This window comes from Chelonia mydas, chromosome 24 (genome assembly GCF_015237465.2).
Source record: "Chelonia mydas isolate rCheMyd1 chromosome 24, rCheMyd1.pri.v2, whole genome shotgun sequence".
NCBI lineage: Eukaryota > Metazoa > Chordata > Testudines > Cheloniidae > Chelonia > Chelonia mydas.
Window position 1 is genome coordinate 7,562,984 of NC_051264.2, and position 26,924 is coordinate 7,589,907.

The 26,924-nt window shown below is 41.8% G+C and overlaps 1 protein-coding gene across 3 annotated transcripts; it reads right to left on the reverse strand.

Annotated features, from left to right (window-relative positions):
* Window positions 1-3,464: 3,464 nt before the first annotated feature.
* On the reverse strand, window positions 3,465-26,043 carry HORMAD1 (HORMA domain containing 1). 3 transcript variants are annotated; one of them, XM_027830316.3, is made up of 15 exons: window positions 25,939-26,043; window positions 23,524-23,575; window positions 22,076-22,220; window positions 21,866-21,929; window positions 19,472-19,508; window positions 18,934-18,954; window positions 18,800-18,826; window positions 17,377-17,444; window positions 13,399-13,550; window positions 12,384-12,640; window positions 9,812-9,878; window positions 8,194-8,270; window positions 6,929-7,012; window positions 5,665-5,763; window positions 3,465-4,803 (listed from the first exon to the last, which is right to left on the reverse strand). In XM_027830316.3, exons 2-15 carry the CDS (start codon window positions 23,554-23,556, stop codon window positions 4,723-4,725), a joined length of 1,212 nt encoding a protein of 403 aa, XP_027686117.1. In that variant the 5' UTR covers window positions 23,557-23,575; window positions 25,939-26,043; the 3' UTR covers window positions 3,465-4,722. The 3 variants fall into 3 exon arrangements, with proteins under 3 accessions (XP_027686117.1, XP_043391444.1, XP_043391446.1); XM_043535509.1 differs by lacking the exon at window positions 25,939-26,043 and adding an exon at window positions 25,749-25,849; XM_043535511.1 differs by lacking the exon at window positions 25,939-26,043 and adding an exon at window positions 25,614-25,742.
* Between the last annotated feature and the right edge of the window lie 881 nt (window positions 26,044-26,924).

Genomic DNA, 26,924 nt, shown 5'->3' on the forward strand with positions numbered 1-26,924 from the left:
TGAAGTGGTGCAGTATTGCCTCGTATTCTGCACTGACAGGTTTCAGAGGAGCAGCCGTGTGAGTCTGTATCCGCAAAAAGAAAAGGAGGACTTGTGGCACCTTAGAGACTCACAAATTTATTAGAGCATAAGCTTTCGTGAGCTACATCCGATGCATCCGATGAAGTGAGCTGTAGCTCACGAAAGCTTATGCTCAAATAAATTGGTTAGTCTTTAAGGTGCCACAAATCCTCCTGTTCTTTTTTGTATTCTGTACTGTGCAACAGAAGAATATTGCATGGTATCTGATGTGGAGCAGCTTTGCCTGGTATTGTACCATATGTTGTTCAGCCATGCAACGTTACAAGGTGCAGGTTGTGCAGCACCAAATTGTTATCACATAGTTTCCCCAGCCCTGCAGTGTAGCATTGTGCTGGACAATACAGATAAAAGCCAGGCAGTCCTGCGTTATTTTGTAACAGTTCTGTTGTGTAGGTGTGCCATGGTATTGCACCATCTGTGTCACAGCCATGCAATATTGCACAGCATCTGCTAGGCAGCTGTGCAATACTGTTATCGTATTGTACATTGTGCCGCTGTGCAATATTTTAGCATATTGTATATTGAACATGTAGAATGCTGGGCAGCTACACAGTGATGTATTGCATTTGTCATGCAGCATTTTGATCATAGCGTTTATCTGCATTTCACTACATTTCAGCCGCGCAGTATTCAATGGAAAGCTTCTGTTCTGAAATCATGTGGACAGCAGAACGAGAGGCAGAAAGGGGAGTCTTGGCTGTAAAAAATGTTCGGGAGATAAATCTTGTTTAAGCCGTCTACAAAATTTGCAAAGTCTGAGGCTATGCAACAATAGCTGTTCGTCAGTTAAATCCCAGTCATCTAGCTCACTCCACTGAAATATGAATGAATGTGCTGTCAGGAATGTACAAATCCCTCTGCAAATTATTGACAAATCCCTGTCCACAGGAATATAGAAAACTGAAGGAAAATTCTGCTGTATGGTAAATTACAACTAGTTGGCTTTTCAGTAGTTTTCAGCATCAAAACACGAATGTGTTTTAAAGTATTTTCCTTTTTTGGTCCCGGAGCTTATTCATAAGCATAATAAGATGGCAAGAGGGAAAACCCCCTTCTGTAGGAACTCTTGGGAAAAATTATTTGAGTGAAGCACAAGACTCTGTATGAGTCCACTAGGAACTTTGCTCTTCCTATCAATTACATGTAGAAGGCACTCAGATAGAAAGCTGGTGGGAGGCAGCGGAAAACCCTGGAGGTCTGGGGGTAGTTTTTGTTACATAAATATGGGCACTAAAGTGTGATTATTTGCAGGAATTTGGAGAACTCCACTTTCAGGGCCTGTTTGATGACTGAGAACAGTATATGGGGAGGAAGGATTAAAGACTGAATGTTGCACTGTCTTGTCACTCTCTCGCTCTTGTAATGCTTTGGGAATAGGACCATGTGAAGAAACCCCATGATGGCACATCACGGGGTAGAGGGGAGCTGAGACCCAGCTAGGGTTACCCCCAGACACAGAAGTGTGAAGGGAAGAGCCCTGTTTCAGGGGCATCAGCTCCCACCCTCTCCCCATGTGAGCTGGGGTACAAAAGAAACTGCGGGGCCACCCAGAAGCTCAGCTGGAGGGACCAGAGACCAGCAGTACCTAGGAATGATCCCCTCCCTTCCATCCATCCCTTTGATCTCCCCACTTTAGTCTCACTGCCCTTGCTCCCCTTTTCATTTGACCCTTGCCCTCTTGCCCCTCTCTTCCTCTCTAACTAATTCCCTCTCAACAACCCTCTTCCACCTTTCAGAAAAGAGAAACCAACAAAAAAAGTATGGCACATTTGTGACCATTGCATCATTCACTCTGCTTGTATGGGATTGTCCTGTTCCCCCAACTCTCTGTCTCTCTTGTCAGTTTAGATGATAAGCTCTTTAGGGCATGGTCTCTTACTCTGTTTGTACAGTGCCTAGCAGAGTGGCATCCTGATCTTGGGTGGGGTCCCTAGATGCTACCATAATACACATAAAAAATGCAGTGCTGGCTGGATGTCTACCTGCAGTAGTTACTCCTGGGGAAATTCTGCGCCATTGAGCATGCACAGAATTTATGTCCCCCGCAGATTTCTTTGCTTCCCGTCAGAAAAATGACTTTCTGACAGAGAAGCAAAGGGAAGCCACAAAAGCGGTCATGCGACTCTCCCCAGCAGCATGTTTTGGGTGCCCAGGGAAGCCAGCCGAGAGGTAAATCACTGTGGGGCAGGAGGTGGGACTGGGGAAGACCTGGCTGGTGGCTCCTACCCTTGCGTTAGGCTCAGCTGCTAGTCGGCCGGCTGGGCTGGGGAGGATGGGACTTTCTCTTCCCCTGCATGGCACCCGGGGCCAGGTCAGACCCACCCCGAGATTTCTCCTCCAGCTGCAGGAAGCGCTGCACACTCCCCCCTCCCGCACTTCCTGCACCCATCACTCCTCAGCTGCAGTGGGAGGGATTCCTATAGAGGGAGCTGCTTCCCTATCCGTCCAACCCCCATGCATCCAGACCCCCTCATGCCCTGACCCTCCCCACGATGAGCACCACTCCCCCTGCACCTGGATCACCTTGACGAGCCACCCGCACCCAGATCCGAGCTCCACCCAGCTGCACCTGGATCCCCATCCCACTCCCCCAGCTTCTGGACCCCCCCATAGACCGCCTTGCTGAGCCCCAATGACCTTCACCTGGACCCCCCTGCAGAGTCCCATTACTGTTGCACCCAGAGGTGTGTCTGGCAGGGATGGGAGCGCTGCCATGGATCCATAACTTCTGCACAGTGGACAGCACTGAGAGGCTGCAGGGAGAAGATAGTATAGAATACACGCAATGGCAACCAGGATCATGAGCAGGCTTTTCGCAGACAATGCCTCCAGCCATCACCTCCTCAGATGAACCTGCCCCTCTCTATCCAGCACACAAATGGTACCTTAATTCAGCCCTACACAAGCAACTCTGTTGCAACTCCTGATATAGTATGAATACTTGGAATGTGTTCATCTGTGCATACAAATTGCTCTGGTTGAAACAAACAAGGTTTAGCAGGTAATATTTATGCTCTAACATTAAAGCACAAGTCTAAGCTGAAGATGGGTAAGCAGGGGTTCTCCTTTAAAACTGCAGCATAGGTCTGACCTCCAGAGTGGAGCACAGCAGAATTCCTGAGGTGTGACAGGTAAAGTCAGAACACAGGGGAAATGGGAGAATAGGAAAGGAGACAGGGGTGTGCTTGTTCATTTTTATTTTTTTCTTATTTCTTTCAGAATGCAAATAATTGTAGGAATCATATTGCATCATTCCACATTATTATGCAAACTCTGTAAAACAATATTTTTACTATTGTTCTCCATTAAATTGTTCTCAAATACATTCAGATCCTGTGATTTTTCATCTTAAAATAAAACATAAACAGAACTACGTAGAGAGGCAATTTTTCTTCAACAGTAAATATTTTATTTGGGCTCTAAAACCGGCAGACTCTAAAACAAGCAAGACACACCAAGTGAAAGTCCTCAGCCTTTATGAACTTTTCATTAAAAAGTCAATCATCTACTCAAATCAAATGTATGGATCATTATATTTTAAAAATATACAGTCACAAATTATTAAGTAACATTGTTTTAATTAGGAAGTAGGATACTAAGATATTCTTAGTTTAAAAGTTAAAATTCAAGGACAGGAATGTTTAGCTATTCACATCTAATCTAAATACAGCAGTAGTTGTTACCTGTATTTATAAAGAGCATTACTCCAGTGAATTTAAAGTTATAAAGAGCAAACCAAAATTATTTTTTGAAAAAAACATACAATGGCACTGTTTCTGACAGCTGCAATTAATCATTTCACATACATAAAAGCTGAGCTGTCTATATTTCAGATATTTAGTTATAGCCTGTTATAATTAGTAATACTGTACTTGGCACAGCTGCTTAGCACACACAATATGATAACACTTAGCTGTTATATATATCTGGCATCAGAGCTGCATATAGATTCCTACATTTCAGTTCAAAATTAGGAACTAAAGAGGTGAATGGTGTTCTTTTTCAAGCTTGGATAAGATACCAATGGGAGAAATGAACACAATCAGGCCACCTGAAGTTTGCTTCTTAGAGATAATAAAGAGAAGCTATAGTATTATTATAAAATGACTACACAATTTTCTTAACCAAGTTTCCTGACGTATTCTACCAAAACTCAAAATTCCGGTTGAGATTTTAGTTTTCATGTTCAGTCCATAAGGCATGTTCTGAACAAAAAATTCTTAAGCCTCTGAGTATGGTCCAGGAAAAGACACCAGTGGAAACTTTGCATAGTTTCACTTTTAAGAGTATACATTATACCACCAATAGGATTTCAGCAAAATCTCTAAAGAAAAGGTATTATTGAAGGCCTGCGCTAAAAATCTTCTTGCTTAAAAAGTTTTTCTCAGACCAGATGAATGGTTATGCCCTGTCTATCCTTCTAGACTGGAATACAACCCCCTTTAAAAAATAACTTTCAATTTGCAAAAATTGGGGCCTCTCTTGACAGAATTTTTCCTGTATATAAATTCTGTGTTTGACTGCATATAAAAACAAAAAAAGAACCTTAAATTATCTCTAATATTAGCAATACTCATATTAAACACCAAATGAAAGCTATATTGAGCAGAATTCTACACGTAAACAGCAGGGAAGTGATATCTAAAACCTCTCCTTTGGTTCACTAATTTTTCTCCTTTTTGGCACTGCATCTTGACTAGAGGAGAGTTCATACTGATGAACCTACCAAGAGAAAATAGATTGCATTTCAGTTCCCTGTATTTCACAAACCATGGCTCTTTCAGTTGTGTTAGGTATCTTAACATGGAAAAAGAACTTCATAACAAGAATCAACTATATGAAACATAAAGCTGTTCAAAGAATATCTAATCCTTCCAATGACATATGTGCTCACGATTGCAAAGCTTGGGATAATATTTTGATAGTAATCAGTTAAAATACATGTACTACTGAAAGGAGTTTAAAAGTTATTTATGATCTAAGGACAAAGGCTCTTTTGTGATGCTGCTTCAAATGCAAGTAAACTTTCCTTAGAAGTTCCACTTTAACATCTAAAGCTAATGTTAAGTAGGTAGTGCACATCATCAATCTGTCAAGACACAAGGTTTGATTCTGATTACATTTACATTAATTTTCACTGATTTAACTCCACTGACTGCAATGGAGTTACTTCTGGTTTATTTAAGTATAAAATAAGACCAGAATTTGGCCCTCAGTCTTTACTTAATTTGTTGTGTTCTTTCTTATCTAAAGTAATAATGTTTGTATATCTCTAACCCTAAACAGTAATAATAATGAAAGGTTTATTTTCACAGACAGATACAGAAGTAGTAACTATGTACTTACCTCCCTTTATTCTGTTTTCCCAATCACAAAAATACTGAATGAGGTTTTGGGGTTGGGATTAGAGACTGCTCATTTAAAACTGTTATAGTGATAAACAGCATCTTGAAAAATCACCAGAGCTTTTTGTTTCATATTATGCATTTTATTTTCCATTTAGAGATATTTAATGCTTGCCACTAAATGCACAAAATATAACAACAAATCATTTTGCTTTCTGCATGCAACTTTAAAACTTACAAGCTTTTCAGACTCAGACCAAGTTCTCTTCTGGGTTTCTTTAGAACAGTTAGCTACTAAACGATTTTTGCAATGTTCCTGAGCCTGATTTTCACCAACCTTTACAGAAAGAAATTAACTATTAGTTTTAGAAGAAGACTGCAGACAGCTATAAAGCAACACATTGTGGATGCTATTGCTGTTCCCTAACCTGTGTTAAAAATTAATTAAGAGCTTTTCAGACTTGGGACAGGAAAGGCATGATTTTTCTTTATCTTGACATGTAATTTCCTTTCTTGACTGTAAATGATGAAGGCTGTTTCTTTATCTACTGAGACTGGCAGCACTTCTCCCAGAACTCTTATGAGGAAAAGTAATCCATATTCAAGAGCTATTCAGGGGACCAAGGGTGAAGTGGCCATGCAGGCATACTTATGTACCCCCGGTCCACTGTGGAAAGCGTTTCTACACCAGCCCCATACAGGCCAGAGCAGAAGGCTGCAAGGGACTCCGGCCAGTAAAGGGGCCAAAGAATCCATGTTTACATGGATCAAGTGTCCCCCTAAACCTTACAAACTGGTGCAGGGGGCTAAGGATACTATTTCAGCCCATAGGCTTATAGCCACTGAGAGAGGAAGGGCACATGGACCCCAGAGCAGCCCTGTACTATGCCCCTGGGCTGAGGGTGGCTTGAGGTTTTCACCCCCCAAACTCCTGTTCCACTTCTATAAAGCCCAAATACTCAGGCACCATGTAGGTGAAATGGATTTCAAAACTTTAGCTACCACGCATAAGCATGAATACGCAAGTAATAATGTTTTTTTCAAGATATGTACAAATGACATATCTGTGATTAGAATTCTGGTCCAGTATTTTATAAGAGATATGGAACAATACATTGGACTAAGTTCTCGCCTAGCATAGGTCCACATGGAATTAGGCTGGCAGAGAACATGGCCAAGCAAAGAATACAAATAAATCCTCATGAATCCCTCTGAAACTATACAATTAAAAACCAAACACTGAAGTAACTTTTAGAAATAGGCATTCACTTTTTGACATTAGGAATACAAAGGTGTTGTTCATATTCCTAAAATAAAAAGAGCTAAAAAAAATAATCTGAAGTGAATTCTGGTCCCAAAGAAGTCAATAGGAGTTGTCATTGACTTAAATGGGACCAGAATTTCAATCCTGGACTGTAAATTGTATTTAAGCACATGATTTCATTCTGTATTTGGAATAGAAAGAGTTTGTTGGTTTAAAAAAAAAAAAAAAGGATACTGACTGTGTTGCTATGAAATATTTTTCCACTTCTTGTCCTGCCCTCTGACACATCAAGTTCAGATGTCTTAACTGCTAACTGATCAACCTAAAATGGAAAATTAGCATTATTTCAACATAAGAATCCTCTTAGAATTAAGAGGCAAATTAGGATACATAGGGCTCAATCATGCAAGATGCCAAGTGCTCGCCTGCCCGAATCCATCACAGTACTTAAGCATGTGCTTGACTTTAAGCACAAGTCGTCCTATTGAAGGCATGTGCATAAGTACCAGTGCCTGAATCAGTGCCTCCATTTTTTTCAGTTATAGTCAGTCACTGGCTATCACCAAGGGGTCAATTTGATTTTGAGCCTCAAGGATCTGTAAGAGAAGTACTCCTGTTCTGTATTTGCATGTTACTACTCTCAGTGTTGTTTTCAGAGAGTACAATATGAATTGTCACGATTACAATACCCCGATTTACCTTAGGCTTCCATCAACAATTCAAAGCAGAGATTTCTACTGAAGCTAAATGACTATTATGGATGTCACATACTTTTATGAAATTAAAGCCAAAGAGAAATTTTTCCAGATGGTTCTAAGTGGTTGTTGATGGGAGTTCCCAGCCTAGAGATTCCTTTTGATAGTGTTTCCTTGAGTCCATCTCCTAGTATAAAGAGTTGGAAGGTGTTAAATTGACAGCAGAATATGAATGGATTTGTATATGTTTTCTAATTAAAATCTATTATACCATCTTTGGAATGTTGCCAGGCTGGACCTTTTGTTTAGCAAGAGAGACTTGAAATCAGTCACAAATACTTTCATATTTAAAGGTTTGACTACTGCAATTCTTTACTTTCAAATGCAACCAGTAAATAGGTTTGTCAGTGTTAAAAAAATAAGTTTCTAGAAGGAAGAGTCTTTATTAACGATGCTTTATGATGATGGAACTCCCTTCCTTTTCTGCTCATATCACCCAGTCTGTCAGAACTTTTAAAACTGAAGAAACAGCTTTTTGCTACTGCTTTTAATTGATTTTTACAATTTTGAATATTTTAGTCATATTTTATTGTAAAACATCTTGTTCAGGACAAAATATACATGCATTTTATTGTTAATAATTATAGCTATAGCATACAATAACTTTATGTAGAGAGTCCCCATACATTAATTAATTGCTCAAGAGGTCTCAAAATTCAAAATGTTAGTTTGAATAATAAAGAAACTTCACAAAACCCTAGGAAGAGTATTTTAGGAGTAAGACTGGAAGAGAATATAGCTTTTATACCTGAGAATTAGAAACAGGTTTATTCTGGCTTTCTTCAGACCTCGTAAGTTCATTTTCTTCACAAGTTAAACTTAATTCTGTGAAAGTTTGTTAAAACATGTTCTAATATTAACAGCATTTTTACATTTTTGTTTTTAGACATCAGGGTGATATGCATATAATAAATGTGACAGCCAGACAGACAGGATAGCGAGACACTTGGAAAAGGCTCTATTCTGCATGCAAGTAACTATTAACATTAGTGGGAATAACTGTGCCTCATGTCTTTAGCCCACTGGGCCTCAATCTCATTTACACGAAAGCCCCTTTACACTGACAGAGTGCTGTAAAGGGGCATTAGTATAAATGAGAATCAGGCCTACTATCTCCTGTTATTGGAAACAGGCACGTAAAGAGACATACTTATGTCTATGCAACACAGATTTATACAGAATGCCCTTAGAATCTGTGGGCTTGAGTCTGCAAACTTGTACTTATGTAAGTAGTCCTTACTAATAGTCCCAATGAATTCACTCACATTAGTTAGGACTAACTCAAGAGATTAAGCATTACAGATCAGGCCTTGGGTCTTGCAGTCAGACTGTTGAAAACTCATGACCAGAGCCAACAGGTTTCTGCTGAACTGATTTTATGATTAAAATGTTAGAGCTAAACCTTGCTCCTATCAACTGAAATGGAATCAGGATTTGGCCCTTATGCTTTGTGCCAAGAATTCTGCATCACAAATTTGCAATAACAGGTAGTTGTCTGTTTTACGTCTGTAATGTTTCAGGGGGAAAAGTATTTTTTTTAGGTAAAATCTCAAGTGATGTAGTACTCTTCTATTCTAAATATTTAACCTATTTTAACTGATAAGATATAAATAGAACACAGCAAAAATTCAGAATAGAAAAATGAAAAGTGACTTAAAAGAAAAAAGTGACATAAAAGTGACATAAAACAAAAGCATAGCAAATATATTACTAGTATTGTTGTGGGTTGAGCTAAAGCTTGTTATAATCAGGGCATAATCACCAACTTCATCCAGGTGGCTGAAACAACAGCAGTAGCACCCAAAACACAGGCAAATGGGAAAAAATTGAGTAGAAGCTGAATCATGTGGCCCAAGGGGTTTCAAATGTAAGGACTCAGGTTTTGATTGGTGGAACTGTTTTTGTCTAGAGAGAGAGAGAGAGAGAGAGAGAGAGAAGGAGGCAGTGAGACTAGAGACCCAGAAGTAGCAAGAAAGCCAAGCAGACAGTGCAGAAGTGCTGGTAATGTGGCCTGAAGAGAAAGCTATGAGAAAAATCTTTTGGGGGCATAGAGTGCTGGCTGGAAAGGCAAGTTTTGAATAAAAAGCAAAGGAATTGTCTCCTGCTGTTTAATTCCTACAGAGTTCAGGGAAACAGGACTTTATGTATAATGTTTGTAAAGAAACAAGAAAATCTATGGCTCTATCAATTTCTTCTCCTAATGGAAACAACATATAGAGGCCTGAACTTTGGCTATCCTATGGATCAAAAGGGATAACGGTATTAAACTTAGTGTAGAACTATATGTTACATAGTCTACTTCTCATTTCAGCAACATAGGAACCAGGTAGCAAGAGCTGAGCTGTCCTGAACTGTATATTTATTACCTCCAGCTTTTACAGATGCATTTGCATTTTTCTTAACTTCCATTTTATTATCTGCGACAAAATCTTCCTACGTAAAAAAAGAAAAAGAAAGAAAATATTTTAAAATTTTATATTGGATTCTTAATGTAATAAAAATAATCATATAAAAACATTAAACTGAACTAATTAGAGTTGGCCCTAAACTGCTAGGAGAAGGGCCCATGTCTTCAATCATGGCATCGTGTAATTATTAACACAAAACCTTAACTTAGTGATCAGGACACGCACCATCCACCCAAAATCTTAAAAGCACGTAAATAGGAAGTTAAAGGAAATTTTCTTATATTCCTTGCCACTTTTATATTGCCTACAAAACTGCCAATAACAATAACGCCAACACTCCATGAGATATTCACTTCCATCTCCAACCAATACCAAATACCAATCTGCACTCATCTTAAAACTTTAATGGCAACCTCTTACACTCCAGTGTCAACAGTTGGGCACATGTGACTGTCATACATTCCATGCCTGTGGGAAGTTAACCTGCCTTGGTTTTTGCTAAGGTTGCTGTCAAATAAAAACTTCGTTTCAACTTTAAATATGGCACAGCTATTTTTCCACAAAAAATAGTTTCGTCTGTGCTCAGGATTACAAATAATAATTCCTCATGTTTAGACCCCAATCTTGCAAATGGTCATGCATGTAACGTTATTCATGTGACTAGTCCAGAGGTGGGCAAACTACGGCCCGCAGGACAGTTCTGCCCAGCCCCCGAGCTCCTGGCCCGGGAGGCTCGCCCCCGGCCCCTCCCCTGCTGTCCCCTCTCCCCCGCAGCCTCAGCTCACTGCGCCGCAGGGGCAATGCTCTGGGCAGTGGTCCTGCGAGTTCCTGGGGCAGCGCAGCTGCAGAGCCCGGCCTGACCCAGTGCTCTGTGCTGCCCAGTGTGTGGCTGGCTCCAGCAGGGCGGCGTGGCTGCCTGTCCTGGCGCACCCACGCAGCCAGCCACCGGTGCTCCAGGCAGCGCGGTAAGTGGGCAGGGAGGGGGGCTGGATAGAGGGCAGGGGGGTTCAGGGGGTGGTCAGGGGCCAGGGGTGTGGATACGGGTCGGGGCGGTCAGAGGGCAGGGAACAGGGGGTTGAATGGGGGCAGGCGGTCCGGGGGCGGTCAGGAAGGAGAGGAGGGGTTGGATGGGGCGGCAGGGGGCAGTAAGGGATGGGGGTTCCGGAGGCAGTTAGGGGACAGGGAGAAGGGGTGGTTGGATGGGGCAGGGGTCCGGAGGGGCAGTCAGGAAGGAGAGGGGGGTGGATGGGGAAGTGAGGGGCAGTTAGGGGTGGGGGGTCCAGGGACAGTCAGGGAGAAGGGGTGGTTGGATGGTGCGGGGGTCCCCGGGGGGCAGTTAGGAAGGAGAGGGGGGGTTGGATGCGGCAGTGGGGGGCAGTCAGATGGGGCAGGGGTCTGGGGGGGGCAGTCAGGAAGGAGAGGGGGGTGGATGGGGAGGTGGGGGGCAGTTAGGGGTGGAGGGTCCAGGGGCAGTCAGGGAGAAGGGGTGGTTGGATGGTGCAGGGGTCCCGGAGGGGGGCAGTTAGGAAGGAGGGGGGGGGGGTCCTGTCCTAGTCCATTAAGTTAATTTATGTTAATCATGTGCATAAGTGTTTGCAGGATCAACACCTTACATAGCAAGAAAATCCAAAGTTAGACACAATCTCCCACCTACTACTACGATGCTGCACAAAATTTACCAATGCTAGTAACACTATATGTCAGTTTAGGATATAAAATGAAGTATAACTTGTTCAATTAAAATAACCGGGGAGATGATTTATAGACATAATGTAACTGAGTTGGAATTTATCCAGGACACCATGACTATCATATACTCCCTTCCATTTTATGAAACATTGTATGGGATTTCAGATTTAAAAATTTTATTAAAGCTAATGTTAAAAAAATTATATAATACATAGGTTGCAAAAAAAGTGTCTGTACATCTAGGTACAGTGCTTACATTATCCACACCTATAAAGTTAGTTTTTAAAAGTCATATGATACATAGAGTAAATAATCAGCAATAACCCAAAATTTAGGTGAATAGATTTAACAATACAGTTTAGATATTAGAATCCGAATACTTGGGTACATCACTCATGAAAAGTTGTACAGAGATTTGGTTGTGGAAAGCAAAATATAACAATGAGTGGAGATTGTCCCTCAGTAATTGAGAATTAGGTAGGTTGTCCATTTAGAAAATACAATCCATGAGGAAAGTATTTCAGTTACTTTCCTGATGGCACTTCTCATTGGCAACTAAAGATACTGCAGCCCATCAGCACCATACTGTTGCACTAGTTCAATGTAGATTCTATTACGAAAATAAAAATAAACTGATTGCTCCAGTTTGAGCAGTAAAATTAAGAAGAGAAAAAATCTAAACGACTGTATGTAATTTTATCTGAATATCTTTGGCAACTGAATGTTTTATTAAAACTTTGCAATAGTGGACAATATAAATGGTTATTGACCCTTTTCAAGAGAGTTCAAATTGTAAAACATTTTAGATATAAATAGCATGTAGCAACGTCTGAGCCCTTACATTTATTTGCTGGTCCTGTTCTTCTGGATCATCTTTGTCTAGTCTGATTAATTGCGTAGGCACCTTAGAGTCTCCTTGCTTTAGCATGTTTTTATCAATATTTTCCATTCGTTCTTTCTCGGTTGTCACTTTAACTTTCAGCATATGAAAAGGGGTTGGCACCTCACCCACATTTAGGTAAATAGGCTCTCCCTCAAATATCATTGTGTCACAATCACCCTCTTTAAAACCAGGAGGCTGGTAATCAGGTGGTGTAACTGCAGAAAATAATTCAGGAAATATGCTACTTTAGGATGAAGTGTGTTCTTACTCTTGGGGAAAAAAAATTATATGTATTTGAATGAAACAGATTTTTTTTCCTTTGAACAAAGATCGTTACCCCAAACCACAGTCTTTTTATTTATTTTGTTCCATTTTTTATATTCCATATTCAGTTTGTACTAAATAAAATCTATTTTTCTACACAATAGAAAAGAATCTGATTAGAACATTTAATATGCACAAAAGGATAACCTCAAAAAAACAATTACTGGTATAAAACTGTGATATATTTAAAAAATTTAAGTTACAAAAGCCATTTAAGCGGTATACAAAACTAGGTCTAACTTTCCCATCAAGAGTTTGGTCCTTATTTAACCTTTGAAATACACTCCTGTGTTTTCCTTAATAAAAATGCATCATGTTCAGAATGCTTCTGAAAATTTCACACAGTCACACAGTCAAATTTCTCACTGTTTTAATTTCCAAATGAACATACTGAGCTGCAGTTTTTAAATATTGAAGGTGAAATCTTGACTCCACTGAAGTCAATGGCAAATCTCCCAATGATTTCAATATGGCGAGGATTTTACCCCAAGAACTCTGAAAATTCAGGACTATGCAGCGGTAAACACATATGAGAAAGCTAACATCTGTTTACCTTTAACATTCATAAAAATTATATGAAATGCTGTTTCAATCATTTTTAAATATTTATTTATACACTAGATAAATCAAGATAATGTGGAAACAGTACCTTCATCATAATAAAAAAGCTTCATAGTCAAGCAGATATCATTAGGTAAAGGGCCCAGATTCTGCATCAGAACATAAATCTTACGAATGAGGAGGATACTTGCTTTCTTGGTGTCTGTACATGTGATGTTGGAATCATTTCCTTTATTCTTACTAGGAATGAACAAAGTATTCAGATCTTTTATGGGAACAAAATTGTTTCTAATGTTATAAATATACTGTTAATTACTTATAAGTTACTATAAATATTTCAGGCAAGTGAATATCACACTATTAGCTAGGTAAATCTTCGTAAAGTAAATTAGACTTGTGCATTCTCAGCACATCTTAGGATCAAGTCCTAAATCAGGAGCTTCAGCTAGTTATGAAACCCACTACTATACTTTATTAGAGAGAAAAGGCAGGTGAAAGAAAATCTTTTATTGGACCAACTTCTGTTGGAGAGAGAGAGAATCTTCGAGTCACACAGAGCTTTTCTTCAGGTCAGGGAAAGGTACTCTGAGTCAGTGTCACTGCAAAATGCAGGGTGGAACAGATTGCTTAGCATGAGTGGTTAGCACTCTGACTGCACACCACTAGTTGTCATCTCCCCCCACCCCACTGAAACTCATTTGGGGTATCCTCAACTACAACCCGTTCTCAGTGGGGATCCCATCCTGAAAGAAATCTTTCTTGAAGCCCCAATTCTGGCCTTCAAACTACCCCCCAACCTCTCCAAGCTCATCAGAAGCAAGCTCCCCACAGACCAATACACACCAACTCAAAGTGGCACCAGACTCTGCCAGAAGAACAGATGCAAAACTTGCAAATGTATCTCCACTGCTACAAGGATCAACAGCCCCCCACAACATAGACCCCTACACATGCCTATCACAATACTAGATGTGTTGGTTAGTCTCGAAGGTGCCACAAGTACTCCTTTTCTTTTTGCGAATACTAGATGTGGTATACTTCATCCAGTGCACTAAATGTCCCAATAACAACTATGTGCATGAAATCAGACTATCACTATGCTGTCAAATGAACTCACATGGAATGATAAAAGACAAAAACACCGTATCACCTGTGGGTGAACAGTTGTCATAAAGTGATCGCTCTATATCTGACTAGGGCTGTCAAGTGATTAAAAAAATTAATCGCAATTAATCGTGTGATTAAAAATTAATTGTGATTAATTGCATTGTTAAACAATAATATAATACCATTTATTTAAATATTCTTGGATGTTTTCTACATTTTAAAATATATTGATTTCAATTACAACACAGAATACAAAGTGTACAGTGCTCACTTAATATTTATTTTTGATTACAAGTATTTGCACTGTAAAAAAACAAAAGAAATTGTATTTTGCAATTCACATAATACAAGTAATGTAGTGCAATCTCTTTACCATGAAAGTTGAACTTACAAATGTAGAATTATGTACAAAATAAACTGCATTCAAAAATAAAACAATGTAAAATTTTAGAGCCTGCAAGTCCACTCAGTCCTACTTCTTGTTCAGCCAATTGCTCAGACAAACAAGTTTGTTTACATTTGCAGGAGATAATGTTGCTCGCTTCTTGTTTACAATGTCACCTGAAAGTGAGAACAGGCATTCTCATGGCACTGTCCTAGCCAGTGTAACAAGATATTTACATGCCAGATGTGCTAAAGGTTCACATGGTACGATGGGATAACATGATTTTGGTAATTAATTGATCTTTAAATATTCATGGTAAATAGGCCCAATGGCCTGTGATGGGATGTTAGATGGGGTAGGATCTGAGTTACTACAGAAAATTCTTTCCTGGGTATCTGGCTGGTGAATCTTGCCCATATGCTCAGGGTTTAGCTGATCGCCATATTTGGGGTCGGGAAGGAATTTTCCTCCAGGGCAGATTGGAAGAGGCCCTGGAGGTTTTTCGCCTGCCTCTGTAGCATGGGACACGGCTCACTTGCTGGAGGATTCTCTGCTCTTTGAAGTCTTTAAACCATGATTTGAGGACTTCAATAGCTCAGACATAGGTGAGAGGTTTTTCGCAGGAGTAGGTGGGTGAGATTCTGTGGCCTGCGTTGTGCAGGAGGTCGGACTAGATGATCATAATGGTCCCTTCTGACCTTAATATCTATGAATCTATGTCCCTTCATGCTTCAACCACCATTCCAGGGGACATGCGTCCATGCTGACGATGAGTTCTACTCAATAACAATCCAAAGCAGTGCGGACCGATGCATTTTCATTATCTGAGTCAGACGCCACCAGCAGAAGGCTGATTTCCTTTTTTGGTGGTTCGGGTTCTGTAGTTTCCGCATCAGAGTGTTGCTCTTTTAAGGCTTCTGAAAGCATGCTCCACACTCCGTCCCGATCAGATTTTGGAAGGCACATGAGATTCTTAAATCTTAGGTCAAGTGCTTTAGCTATCTTTAGAAATATCACATTGGTACCTTCTTTGCGTTTTGTCAAATCTGCAGTGAAAGTGTTCTTAAAATGAACCACATGTGCTGGATCATCGTCTGAGACTACTATAACATGAAATATATGGCAGAATGCAGGGGAAACAGAGCAGGGGACATACAATTCCTCCTCAAGGAGTTCAGTAACAGATTTAATTAACGCATTATTTTTTTAACAAGAGTCATCAGCATGGAAGCATGTCCTCTGGAATGGTGGCCAAAGTACAAAGGGGCAAATGAATGTTTAGCATATCTGGCACGTAAATACCTTGCAATGCTGGCTACAAAAGTAGGAGTGTTGCCAGCAGACCGAGGGAAGTGATTATTCCCCTCTATTCGGCACTGGTGAGCCCACATCTGGAGTACTGCGTCTAGTTTTGGGCTCCCCACTACAGAGAGGATATGGACAAATTGGAGAGTTCAGCGGAGGCAACGGAAATGATTAGGGGGCTGGGGCATATGACTTATGAGGAGAGGCTGAGGGAACTGGGATTATTTAGTCTGCAGAAGAGAAGAGTAACAGGGGATTTGATAGCAGCCTTCAGCTACCTGAAGGGGAGTTCCAAAGCGGATGGAGCTCGGCTGTTCTCAGTGGTGGCAGATGGCAGAACAAGGAGCGATGATCTCAAGTTGCAGGGGGGAAGATCTAGGTTGGATATTCGGAAAAACTTTTTCACTAGGAGGGTGGTGAAGCACTGGAATGGGTTACCTAGAGAGGTGGTGGAATCTCTATCCTTAGAGGTTTTTAAGGTCCGGCTTCACAAAGCCCTGGCTGGGATAATTTAGTTGGGGTTGGTCCTATTTTGAAAAGGGGATTGGACTAGATGACCTCCTGAGGTCTCTTCCAACCCTAATCTTCTGTGATTCTAAGAAGAGGGCAGCATTATCTCCTGTAAATGTAAACAAACTTGTTTGCCTTAGTGATTGGCTGAACAAGGAGGAGGATGAGTGGACCTGTAGGCTCTGAAGTTTTACATTGTTTTGTTTTTGTACACTTTTTGATTTCAGTTACAACACAGAATACAATATATATGAACGTTTAGAAAAACATCCAAAATATTTAATAAATTTCAATTGGTATTCTATTGTTTAAAAGTGTGATTAAAACTGCAATTAATCGTGATTAATTTTTTTACTTAATCGCGTGAGTTAACTGCGATTGACAGCCCTACTTTTTACATTTTTAATTATTTGTCTTAATATATGCAAATTCCTAAATCTAGACAGCACTTTTAAAAAGTACTAACCCCAAACTATCTCTGTGTGTGCACACTTGCGTAGGGGAAACCAGAAAAGGGCAGACAGAGGGCACTGTGAAATCTGTACATTAACTAGCGTACTAAGTAATATATCCTGCTAAAATGGTAATGTACCTTCAAGATAAGTACATCTGGAAAGTATGTTTCCTTACTGAACTTAATCTTAAGATTCAGCTTCCAAAATCAAACAACCAGTAAGAAATTACACCAATATGTTAGCTCAAACTATTCTAGAAAGATATTGTTAATTGCATAGCAGAGAGAAACCAGGAGGACAATACCTGGAGAAATCCATTACCGGCCCATTGTTGGTGTATTTGAATTTGAACTGATAACATTCTGTAACTGTCTAAACACAAAACACAGTAATTATGGATCTAACACATACAGTATCAATTGTTAAGAAGTGAAATACGATATTGTTTCCTGTTTCCAGAAATATACTAGCCTTGCATGCTTTTTAAACTGATGTCTACATGTCAAACAAAAGTTAGAATCCATCGTTACAATGACATTTCCATGGATTATAGCAGTGGTTCTCAACCTATTTATCATTGTGGGCCACATTGTTACCTTGGCCACAGGTTGAGAACCACAGCGCCCCCCCCCAAACCCGTCCAGCAGACCCCTATGCCCAATGCCCCAGCCTGCCTACAGACCCCTCCACAGAGTGGGACCAGGAGCAGGCCCCAGGCGTGGGGCCGCAGGGCAGCCCCTACCCCCCTGACGCCACCACACAGCAGCCCTGAGCCCAGACCCCGCTTGGCGGCAGGACAGGGCAGCCCCGAACCCAGATCCCACCACATGGGGCAGAGTGGCCTGGCAGCCCCGACCCTGGACTCCACTGTGCAGGGCAGAGCAGCCAGGATCCCGGGCATGGGGGCTGGGACCCCAGACCCCGCTGGGCAGCCAGGGATCTGGACCCCGTCGTGCCAGGTGGTGGAGCAGCCTGCAACCCAGACACCATGGGCCCAGCGGCCTTTAGCACACAGCTGGACCACAGCTGTGTGCTAATTGGGCTACATGCAGCCCACGGGTTGAATACCACTGGATTATAGCTTTCTAATGTTATAATGATTCATTCTGACTTTTTTTATGCATGGCTTATTTATACAATTGTTGTCGCCATCAAATAAAATCGATGTCAGTAGTCTCGTCCTGCAGCCATATATTAAAAGAAAGAACACAAGTTTGAGTTGAAGTTTTTTAAAGAAAATTTTCAGTTCAAATTCTGTAATATTCTTAGTCACTGTCCAACAAATTTCATATACACCATACAGCACTAGGGTGACACCCAGTGGCTAATAAGATTATGTTTTGCTTGAAAGAATTCATGGAATTTACTGTAAAGAATTAGAAAGAAACTCCTGAGCTGTAGCTCATGAAAGCTTATGCTCAAATAAATTTGTTAGTCTCTAAGGTGCCACAAGTACTCCTTTTCTTCTTATGGGCAGTTAATTCCATAATTGTTCACTATGGGATTTTTTGCACTTTCCTTTGAAGTGTCTGATGCTGGTTACTGTCAGAGACAAGATACTGGACTAGATATCAGGTATGGCAATTCTTGTGTTAGGATATAACTTCTTTAGATAAATAATAGAGTGCATTTGGACGAAATGTGACATATTCTATCTGCCTGTATATGCAAATTTTAATGTGAATGTTACTATCATCAGTCAACCTTAAATATTATATTAAGCTTACCTGAGGGTCTTCTGCATGGGTGTAGACCTATATTTTAAAAATAAATAATATAAATATGAAAATAAATAAAATAAATACAGTGTATATAAATACACTTATTTTGAAAATTGTGTAAACATTTTAAAGATACTTACTGCTAGGACAACCATTCTTAGCTGTTTAAAATATAATTAAGGAAAGAAAAACAACAAATAAATTAAAATAATCCTGCATACTAATTTATAGTGCAGATTCAAAAAAACAAAATAACAAGTGGAAATTAGGACTCTGGTTTAGGAAAACATGTTTACATCCATCTCTGTGTAACAAAGGATATATGCATGTGCTTAACTTTAAGCAGATGCTTAAGTATCATTGACTTCAGTGCTTTGCTGAACAGGAATGCTTTCCTGAATCACGGCATCAGAAATTTTTCCAAAGCCATATATCAGTCATCTAGTGCCAGATCCTCAGATGGTATAAACTGGGCAGAAGTCTTTACCACCAAGACTTATGGATCACATCCTGTGAGATGCTGAGCACCTGGAACTGCCATTAATTGTCACATCTGGCTAAACTGAAGTTATTTTGTAAACAGTAGCCCCAAAACCATAAGAGGCAGCTATTAGAAGTATACAAATGCACAATGTTACAGTATATTAAAATATAACAAAATTATACTGGAAGACTTACATATTTTTTCTGCAAAGCATCATAGCATCCTAACATCCTGCAAAAATCAAATAATATTGTCTATCTACTACTAATTACCATTTTTATTTGCTTCTGATTACATAAAAATTCCCACAAAACAAAAAGAAATCGTGTCAAACCAACCTGATAGCTTTCTTTGACAGGGTAACAAACCTTGTGGATGGGGGGAAGCAGCAGACGTGGTATATCTTGACTTTAGTAAAGTTTTTGATACTGTCTCGCATGACCTTCTCATGAACAAACTAGGGAAATGCAACCTAGATGGAGCTATTGTAAGATGGGTGCAAAACTGGTTGGAAAACTGTTCCCAGACAGTAGTTATCAGTGGTTCAGTCAGGCTGGAAGGGCATAATGAGTGGGGTCCTGCAAGGATCAGTTCTGGGTCCGGTTCTGTTCAATATCTTCATCAATGATTTAGATAATGGCATACAGAGTACACTTATAAAGTTTGTGGACAATACCAAGCTGGAAGGGGTTGCAAGTGCTTTGGAGGATAGAATTAAAATTCAAAATGATCTGGACAAACTGGAGAAATGGTCTGAAGTAAATAGGATGAAATTCAATAAGGATAAAACGCAAAGTACTCCATTTAGAAGGAATAATCAGTTGCACACATACAAAATGGGAAATGACTGCCTCAGAAGGAGTACTGCAGAAAGGGATCTGGGGGTCATAGTGGACCACAAGCTAAATATGAGTCAACGGTGTAACGCTGTTGCAAAAAAAGCAAACATCATTCTGGAATGATTTGCAGGAGTGTTGTAAGCAAAAAGACAAGAACTAATTCTTCTGCTCTACTCCACTCTGATTAGGCCTCAACTGGAGTATTGTGTCCAGTTCTGGGCACCGCATTTCAGGAAGAATGTGGACAAATTGGAGAGTCCAGAGAAGAGCAACAAAAATGATTAAAAGTCTAGAAAACATGACCTATGAAGGAAGATTGAAAATATTGGGTTTGTTTAGTCTGAAAAAGAGTGAGAGGGGACATGACAACAGTTTTCAAGTATGTAAAAGGTTGTTACAAGGAGGAGGAAGAAAAATTGTTTTTCTTAACCTCTGAGGATAGGACAAGAAGTAATGGGCTTAAATTACAGCAAGGGAGGTTTAGGTTGGACATTAGGAAAAACTTCCTAACTGTCAGGGTGGTTAAACACTGGAATAAATTGCCTAGGGAGGCTGTGGAATCTCCATCATTGGAAATTTTTCAGAGCAGGTTAGACAAGCACCTGTCAGGAATTGTCTAGATAATTAGTCCTGCCACAAGTGCAGGGGACTGGACTAGATGACCTCTCAAGGTCCCTTCCAGTTCTATGTTTCTATGAAAATGAAATTCTTGTGTTTGTACTTCTTAATTTTACCACTACAAAAGTAATTTTTCATCCTGTTGATAATAGGCCACTTTAATTGAATTGTCTCTACCCCCTACTTGGTAAGACAACTCTCATCTTTTCATATAATACTATATAGATCTTCCTACTGTATTTTCCACTCCATGCATCTGAAGAAGTGGGTTTTAGCCCATGAAAGCTTATGCCCAAATAAATTTGTTAGTCTATAAGGTGCCACAAGTACTCCTCATTGTTTTTGCTGATACAGACTAACACGGCTACCACTCTGAAACCAGTCTTATATACAAGATACTTACTAATACATATTCAGCTACAGATTTTTAAAAGCTGAAATTTTCTTTTCTGTCAAGCTTGAGAACATAATCCTCAAATTTAAAAGTCACAAAAATACAATAGATGTAATGTTAATGAAAATATTGTATCCCAACTTCGACCACTAAAGAATGAGGGAACTTTGGGCAGTCATTTATACCAGTGAAAATATTCTGATTTGGTAGCATTTTACATCCACTTTGTACTGGAGAAAATGACTACAACACAAGATGCAGAGCAACAAAGAAACAGGTCCTGAGAGAACCGTGAGAACAGGCAACAGTGGATATAGGGACACACATTCTTGGCATGAAAATAATTTTCGCATTAACTTGTTTTACCCCAGTTCAGCAGGATGCTTATGGATGTGCATAACTTAAAATGTTAATCATCCCATTGGTATCAAAAAGACTACTCACATGTTTCAGGTCACAAACACGCTTAAATACCTTGCTAATATGAGTCCCAAGATCGTAAATCTTTCCATAAAACCAAATGTGCAAGTTAAGCCCATTACATGGTACTGAAATGTATAAATTCTGATTTTTCAATGTGCAAAGTCTGTATACCAAAACAGTAAATACTAAGCATTAAATATATCAAATGACCATTACTCACTAACAGTGAGCGAACAATTTTTCTTTGACTGGAGAGCTAATTTTGAGATTTGACACATTATAATACTGTTATGTATGCTATAGAATCTACGTACCATTTCACCAACTGAGTGGACCCAGGACAGTTCTTGTCTTCCCTCAAAATTTTGACACAGAGGTCTGAAACAAACAAACAAATTTTAGTTAGAAAAGTACAGATACAACACTAAAAAAATTACATTAGCTTAAATAAGCTCTCTAAAATTATTTGTCACAAAAACAGAGAAATATCTTAGGTCAAAGGAATCTGAGAAACAGTATGTTACCATCTAGATATCTTGTTCCATAGGCACATTCTGGAAAAATTCCTCTTAGGTAAGTAATGCAGGATACTGATACTGCTAGGAGTCTCTTCACCAATATCAAAGACTGCTGTTCAGTACATATTTTATTAGGAAATGTTACTGCACTCTAAAATTTAAAGAGAAAGAGAGGGGAATAAATCTCCAGTATGCAGGGGGGGTTATTTTCATTCACTTGCCTTTCAAATATTGAAAACAAATAAAATGTTTTCTCACTAGCCAAATGTACACAGGTCTACTAATTTTATTTTATTTTAATGTTAAAGGAACTAACATGAAGCATTTTTCAACAAATAATCTCCATCTTTCTCTTGTTCACCTCCCTTGCTGAACATCATCTATGTTATGCTATGAGTCAACAGTGTGCCCTTGTTGCCAAGAAGGCTAACAGCATTTTGGGTTGTATAAGTAGGAACATTGTCAGCAGATCGAGGGATGTGATCATTCTCCTGTATTCGGCATTGGTGAGGCCTCATCTGCAGTACGGTGTCCAGTTTTGGGCCTCACACTACAAGAAGGATGTGGAAAAATTGGAAAACGTTCAGCGGAGGGCAACAAAAATTATTAGGGGGCTGGAGCACATGATTTATGAGGAGAGGCTGAGGGAACTGGGATTATTTAGTCTGCAGAAGAGAAGAATGAGGGAGGATTTGACAGCTGCTTTCAGCTACCTGAAAGGGGGTTCCAAAGAGGAGGGATCTAGGCTGTTCTCAGTGGTAGCAGATGACAGAACAAGGAGTAATGGTCTCAAGTTGCAGTGGCGGAGATTTAGGTTGGATATTAGGAAAAACTTTTTCACTAGGAGGGTGGTGAAACACTGGAATGGGTTACATAGGGAGGTGGTGGAATCTCCTTCCTTAGAGGTTTTTAAGGTCAGGCTTGACAAAGCCCTGGCTGGGATGATTTAGTTGGGGATTGGTCCTGCTTTGAGCAGGGGGTTGGACTAGATGACCTCCTGAGGTCCCTTCCAACCCTGATATTCTATGATTCTATGATCATTACTATCATATAATGATAGCCTCCAATTGTGTAAAGAGTAACACTTTAACTTTTTGCACTGTATTTAACTTTTTGCACTGTAAATAGTTCTATTGACTTGAATGTGAACATTCACTGTTCATAAAGCACATGCTTAACTCTTTGCAAATTGAGGACCTTAGTGTTTAACTGAACCCTGTGATGTTTTACAGCTGTGCATAGTTCAATGAGACTACTTATGGCAATAAGAACTGCTCCTGAATAACTTCTGTTTATACAGGAACAAATTATATGAATCTGAAATACTTTTTTCAAGTTTAATTAGCTGCAGGGGTAATTTTGGGCAATAAAACAGTCCTAAAAATAATTACTTTGTATTCCTGACTGCTGAAATCAAGTGTGCCAAAAATACACTGAAATAAATTGAACCATACCATAGAATTTCTCTGCATCTGGGCAGTTGCCATATTGTCAGTCTTTTCCTATCTGTTAATAAAATTGGGATGTTAGTTTGCACTCTGGTGACACATACACATGTAGATCCTGTCCATTCAGTTTTCAGAACACAGGCCCAGATCCACCAAGGTATTTTGGCTCCTAGGTTCCATTGAAATCAATACAAGTCAGGAGCCTAAATGCAAACCTTTACTTATGTGAACAATTTTTATTCATGTACGTAATCCCATTGATTTAAGTGTGACTACCTACGTGAATAAGGATCAGTCATGGGAGTAAAGGTCTACAGTCTTTAGCTTGGTTTAAGTACACACTTCAGCTGACATAACTATGTCAGGGGTGCCATGAATGCAGGCAGAATTCCCTAGCATAGACACAGCTATACTGGCAAAATGCACTTTTACCAATAAGCTTGTTTTGCTCAGGGGAGATGATTTTACTAATGGTACAAAACACAGCTGTGCCAGTATAGCTGCATCCACACTAGGTACTGTCTACACTAGAAAATTAGATCAACTCAGCTACATCACTCTGGAGTTTGAAAGATCCAAACCTGAGTGACATAGTTAAGCCAATCTAGGTCCCTGTGTAGATACTGCTAGGTTGATGGAAGAATTCTTCAGTGGACCTAGCTACTGCTTCTCAGAGGGGCGCATTACCTATGCCAACAGAAGAACCCCCTCTGTCAACATAAGTAGTGTCTATGCCCGTGGTTCTCAACCCCTGGCTCGCTTGCAGCCCAATCAGCACACAGCTGTGGCCCATGTGACATCCTCAGGGCCACACAGGTGGTATATATATTGTGTGGTTGCAGCCCACATAACACACAGACAACTGCATATATGGCCCACAACGATAAATAGGTGGAGAACCATTGGTCTATGCTGTAATGTTTCACGTGTGGCCAAGCCCTAGAAGTGCTTTGCCAGCATAGTATGCAAGTAAAGGGCTCCTAGTGTAGTTGTGGCCTTAGGCCTGGTCTACACTTAAAAATTAGATCATCCTAGCTACATAGCTGAGGCCTGTGAAACATTCCACATCCTAAGCCGGGGCGGACAAAATTTTTCGTCCGAGGGCCACATCTGGGTATGGAAATTGTATGGCGGGCCATGAATGCTCTCAAAATTGGGGGTTGGGGTCAGGGGGGGTATCCGGCTGGGGGTGCAGGCTCTGGGGTGGGGCTGGGGGGTTGGGGTGCAGGAGGGTGCTCTAGGTTAGGACCAAGGGGTTTGGAGGATGTAAGGGGGATCAGGGCTAGGGCAGAGGGTTGGGGTGCGGGAGGGGGCCAGGGGTGCAGACTCTGGGCGGTGCTTACCTCAAGCAACGCCCAGAAGCAGCAGCAGCATGTCCCCCCTCCAGCTCCTACACGGAGGCGCAGCCAGGCAGCTCTGCACACTGCCCCGTCCGCAGGCGCCACCCCCGCAGCTCCCATTGGCCACAGTTCCTGGCCAATGGGAGCTGCAGGGCTGCACTTGGAGTGGAAGCAACATGCAGAGCCCCCTGGCCGCCCCTACGCCTAGGAGCTGGAGAGGGGGACATGTTGCTGATTCCAGGAGCCACAAGGAGTGGGGCAAGTCCTAGGCGGGAGCTTGAGGGCCAGATTAAAATGTCTGGAGGACCGGATGTGACCCTCAGGCTGTAGTTTGCCCACCCCTGCCCTAAGCACTCTAGTTAGATCAACATAACCACCCCGCCCAGCCCCGCGCAGGTTGGCAGAATTCTTCCACTGACCTAGCTACCGCCCCTCAGGTAGGTAGATTACCCACACAGATGAGGAGAGCCCATTCCCATCAACATAGGACACGGCCACACTACGGTGCTACCCGCAGCTGTGCTGCTGTAGCTAGGGTGACCAGACAGCAAATGTGAAACGTCAGGACGGGGGTGGGGCGTAATAGGAGCCTATATAAGAAAAAGACCCAAAAATCAGGACTATCCCTATAAAATCGGGACATCTGGTCACCCTAGCTGTAGTGCGGCCGTGCCCTTACGACCTGGGTTTCTGCTTTAAAGGGCTCCTTCGGCGTCAGACGCTGCCCTAGCCAAAACAGAGGGGGAAGAGACTCACCGGCCCAAGGCAGGACTCTGCAGGGCCCAAGGAGCCGGGGTGGGTCAGTGTGGGGAGCCTCAAATTAGAGGAGTTGGGGCCAGTGGGGAAACTGAGACCCATGGGTGCGGGGGGCCGGGGAAACACGGGTCGCACCTCGTTGGAGCAGACGGGGGAATCCGAGCCGCCTCATGGGGCGCAACGCGCCGCGTGCGCTGGCCCGGGAAAGACCCGCCCTTGCCTGGCCCGCGCTAGTGCTGCCCGGCGGCCGCCACCCCCTGAGCCCGCCCGCGCCGCGCGCACAGTAACCGTCCCCTGCCCCGCCCGCCGCAGGGGCATAGCGCACCTCCCCTTGGCCCGCGCGCCGACAGCTTTCCCGCCTTTTCCTCTCACGCTGTCGACGCGCGCGCGCCTTCCTCGGAACGGGGGCCGTGTGCATCGTAACCGGCTTTCTCCCCCCACTCTTTCCTTGCGCCCATCAGGGGGCCGTGTGCAAAGGCTTCAACGCCTCTTTGCCTTACACCTCAACTGACTTCAGCGCCGCTGATCCCTCCGCGAAGGGCCGTGTGCAAAGAGCCCGCGCTGCCTACCCCAGCCCCTCCCAGAGCTCCGTTCTCACCACGCCCTGGGGCTCGGGTGCAAAGCCTGCCGCCTTTCCCTATGGTACCATTGTTCCCCCACCTCCACTTTGTGTGGGGCCCCATGCAAAGGCTCCTCGCACCTTCTTCCCCTCACACTTTTGCCTCCCCACTACCCTAGGGTCACATACATAGGCCTGGTCTACACTGAAAAATTAGATTGCCCGAGCTGCATGGCTCCGGGCCGTGAAAAATTTTGCGCCCTGTGCTCTGATTTAAGGTCGCCCTAACCCTCTGGCGCAGCCAGATTAACCACAGCAGTGGGAGAAGCCCTTCCACCCATGTCGGAAGTGCCTATGCTATGGCGCTGCAGGGGCACCGCTGTGGTGTAGACAGAGCCAAAGGCTCGTTCTTTTTCTTCTCCTGCTATCGCCTCCATCTGTCTGCCCCGTCGCACCACGTGCAATGGCTCTTCCTCGTGCCCCGTCGCCTCCCATCCAGCGCCACTTGCAACACGCTTTCCCCCTCTCTAGTCATTGCCTCCTGCACCTCTCCTAGGGCCGTGTCCAAAGACTCCACACCTTTCCCCTTCCTGCTGCTACCCTAGACTTCACAGAGGCTGGCCTGGGGAAGGGAAACTGGGGTTGCAGTTCGCTGGAAGAGGGGGAATCTGAGCCCACTCATGGGGATGTGTGTAAAGCACAGAGCCATTGAAACACCCACACTTGTGTAATGGTATTAGACTCATATTCTG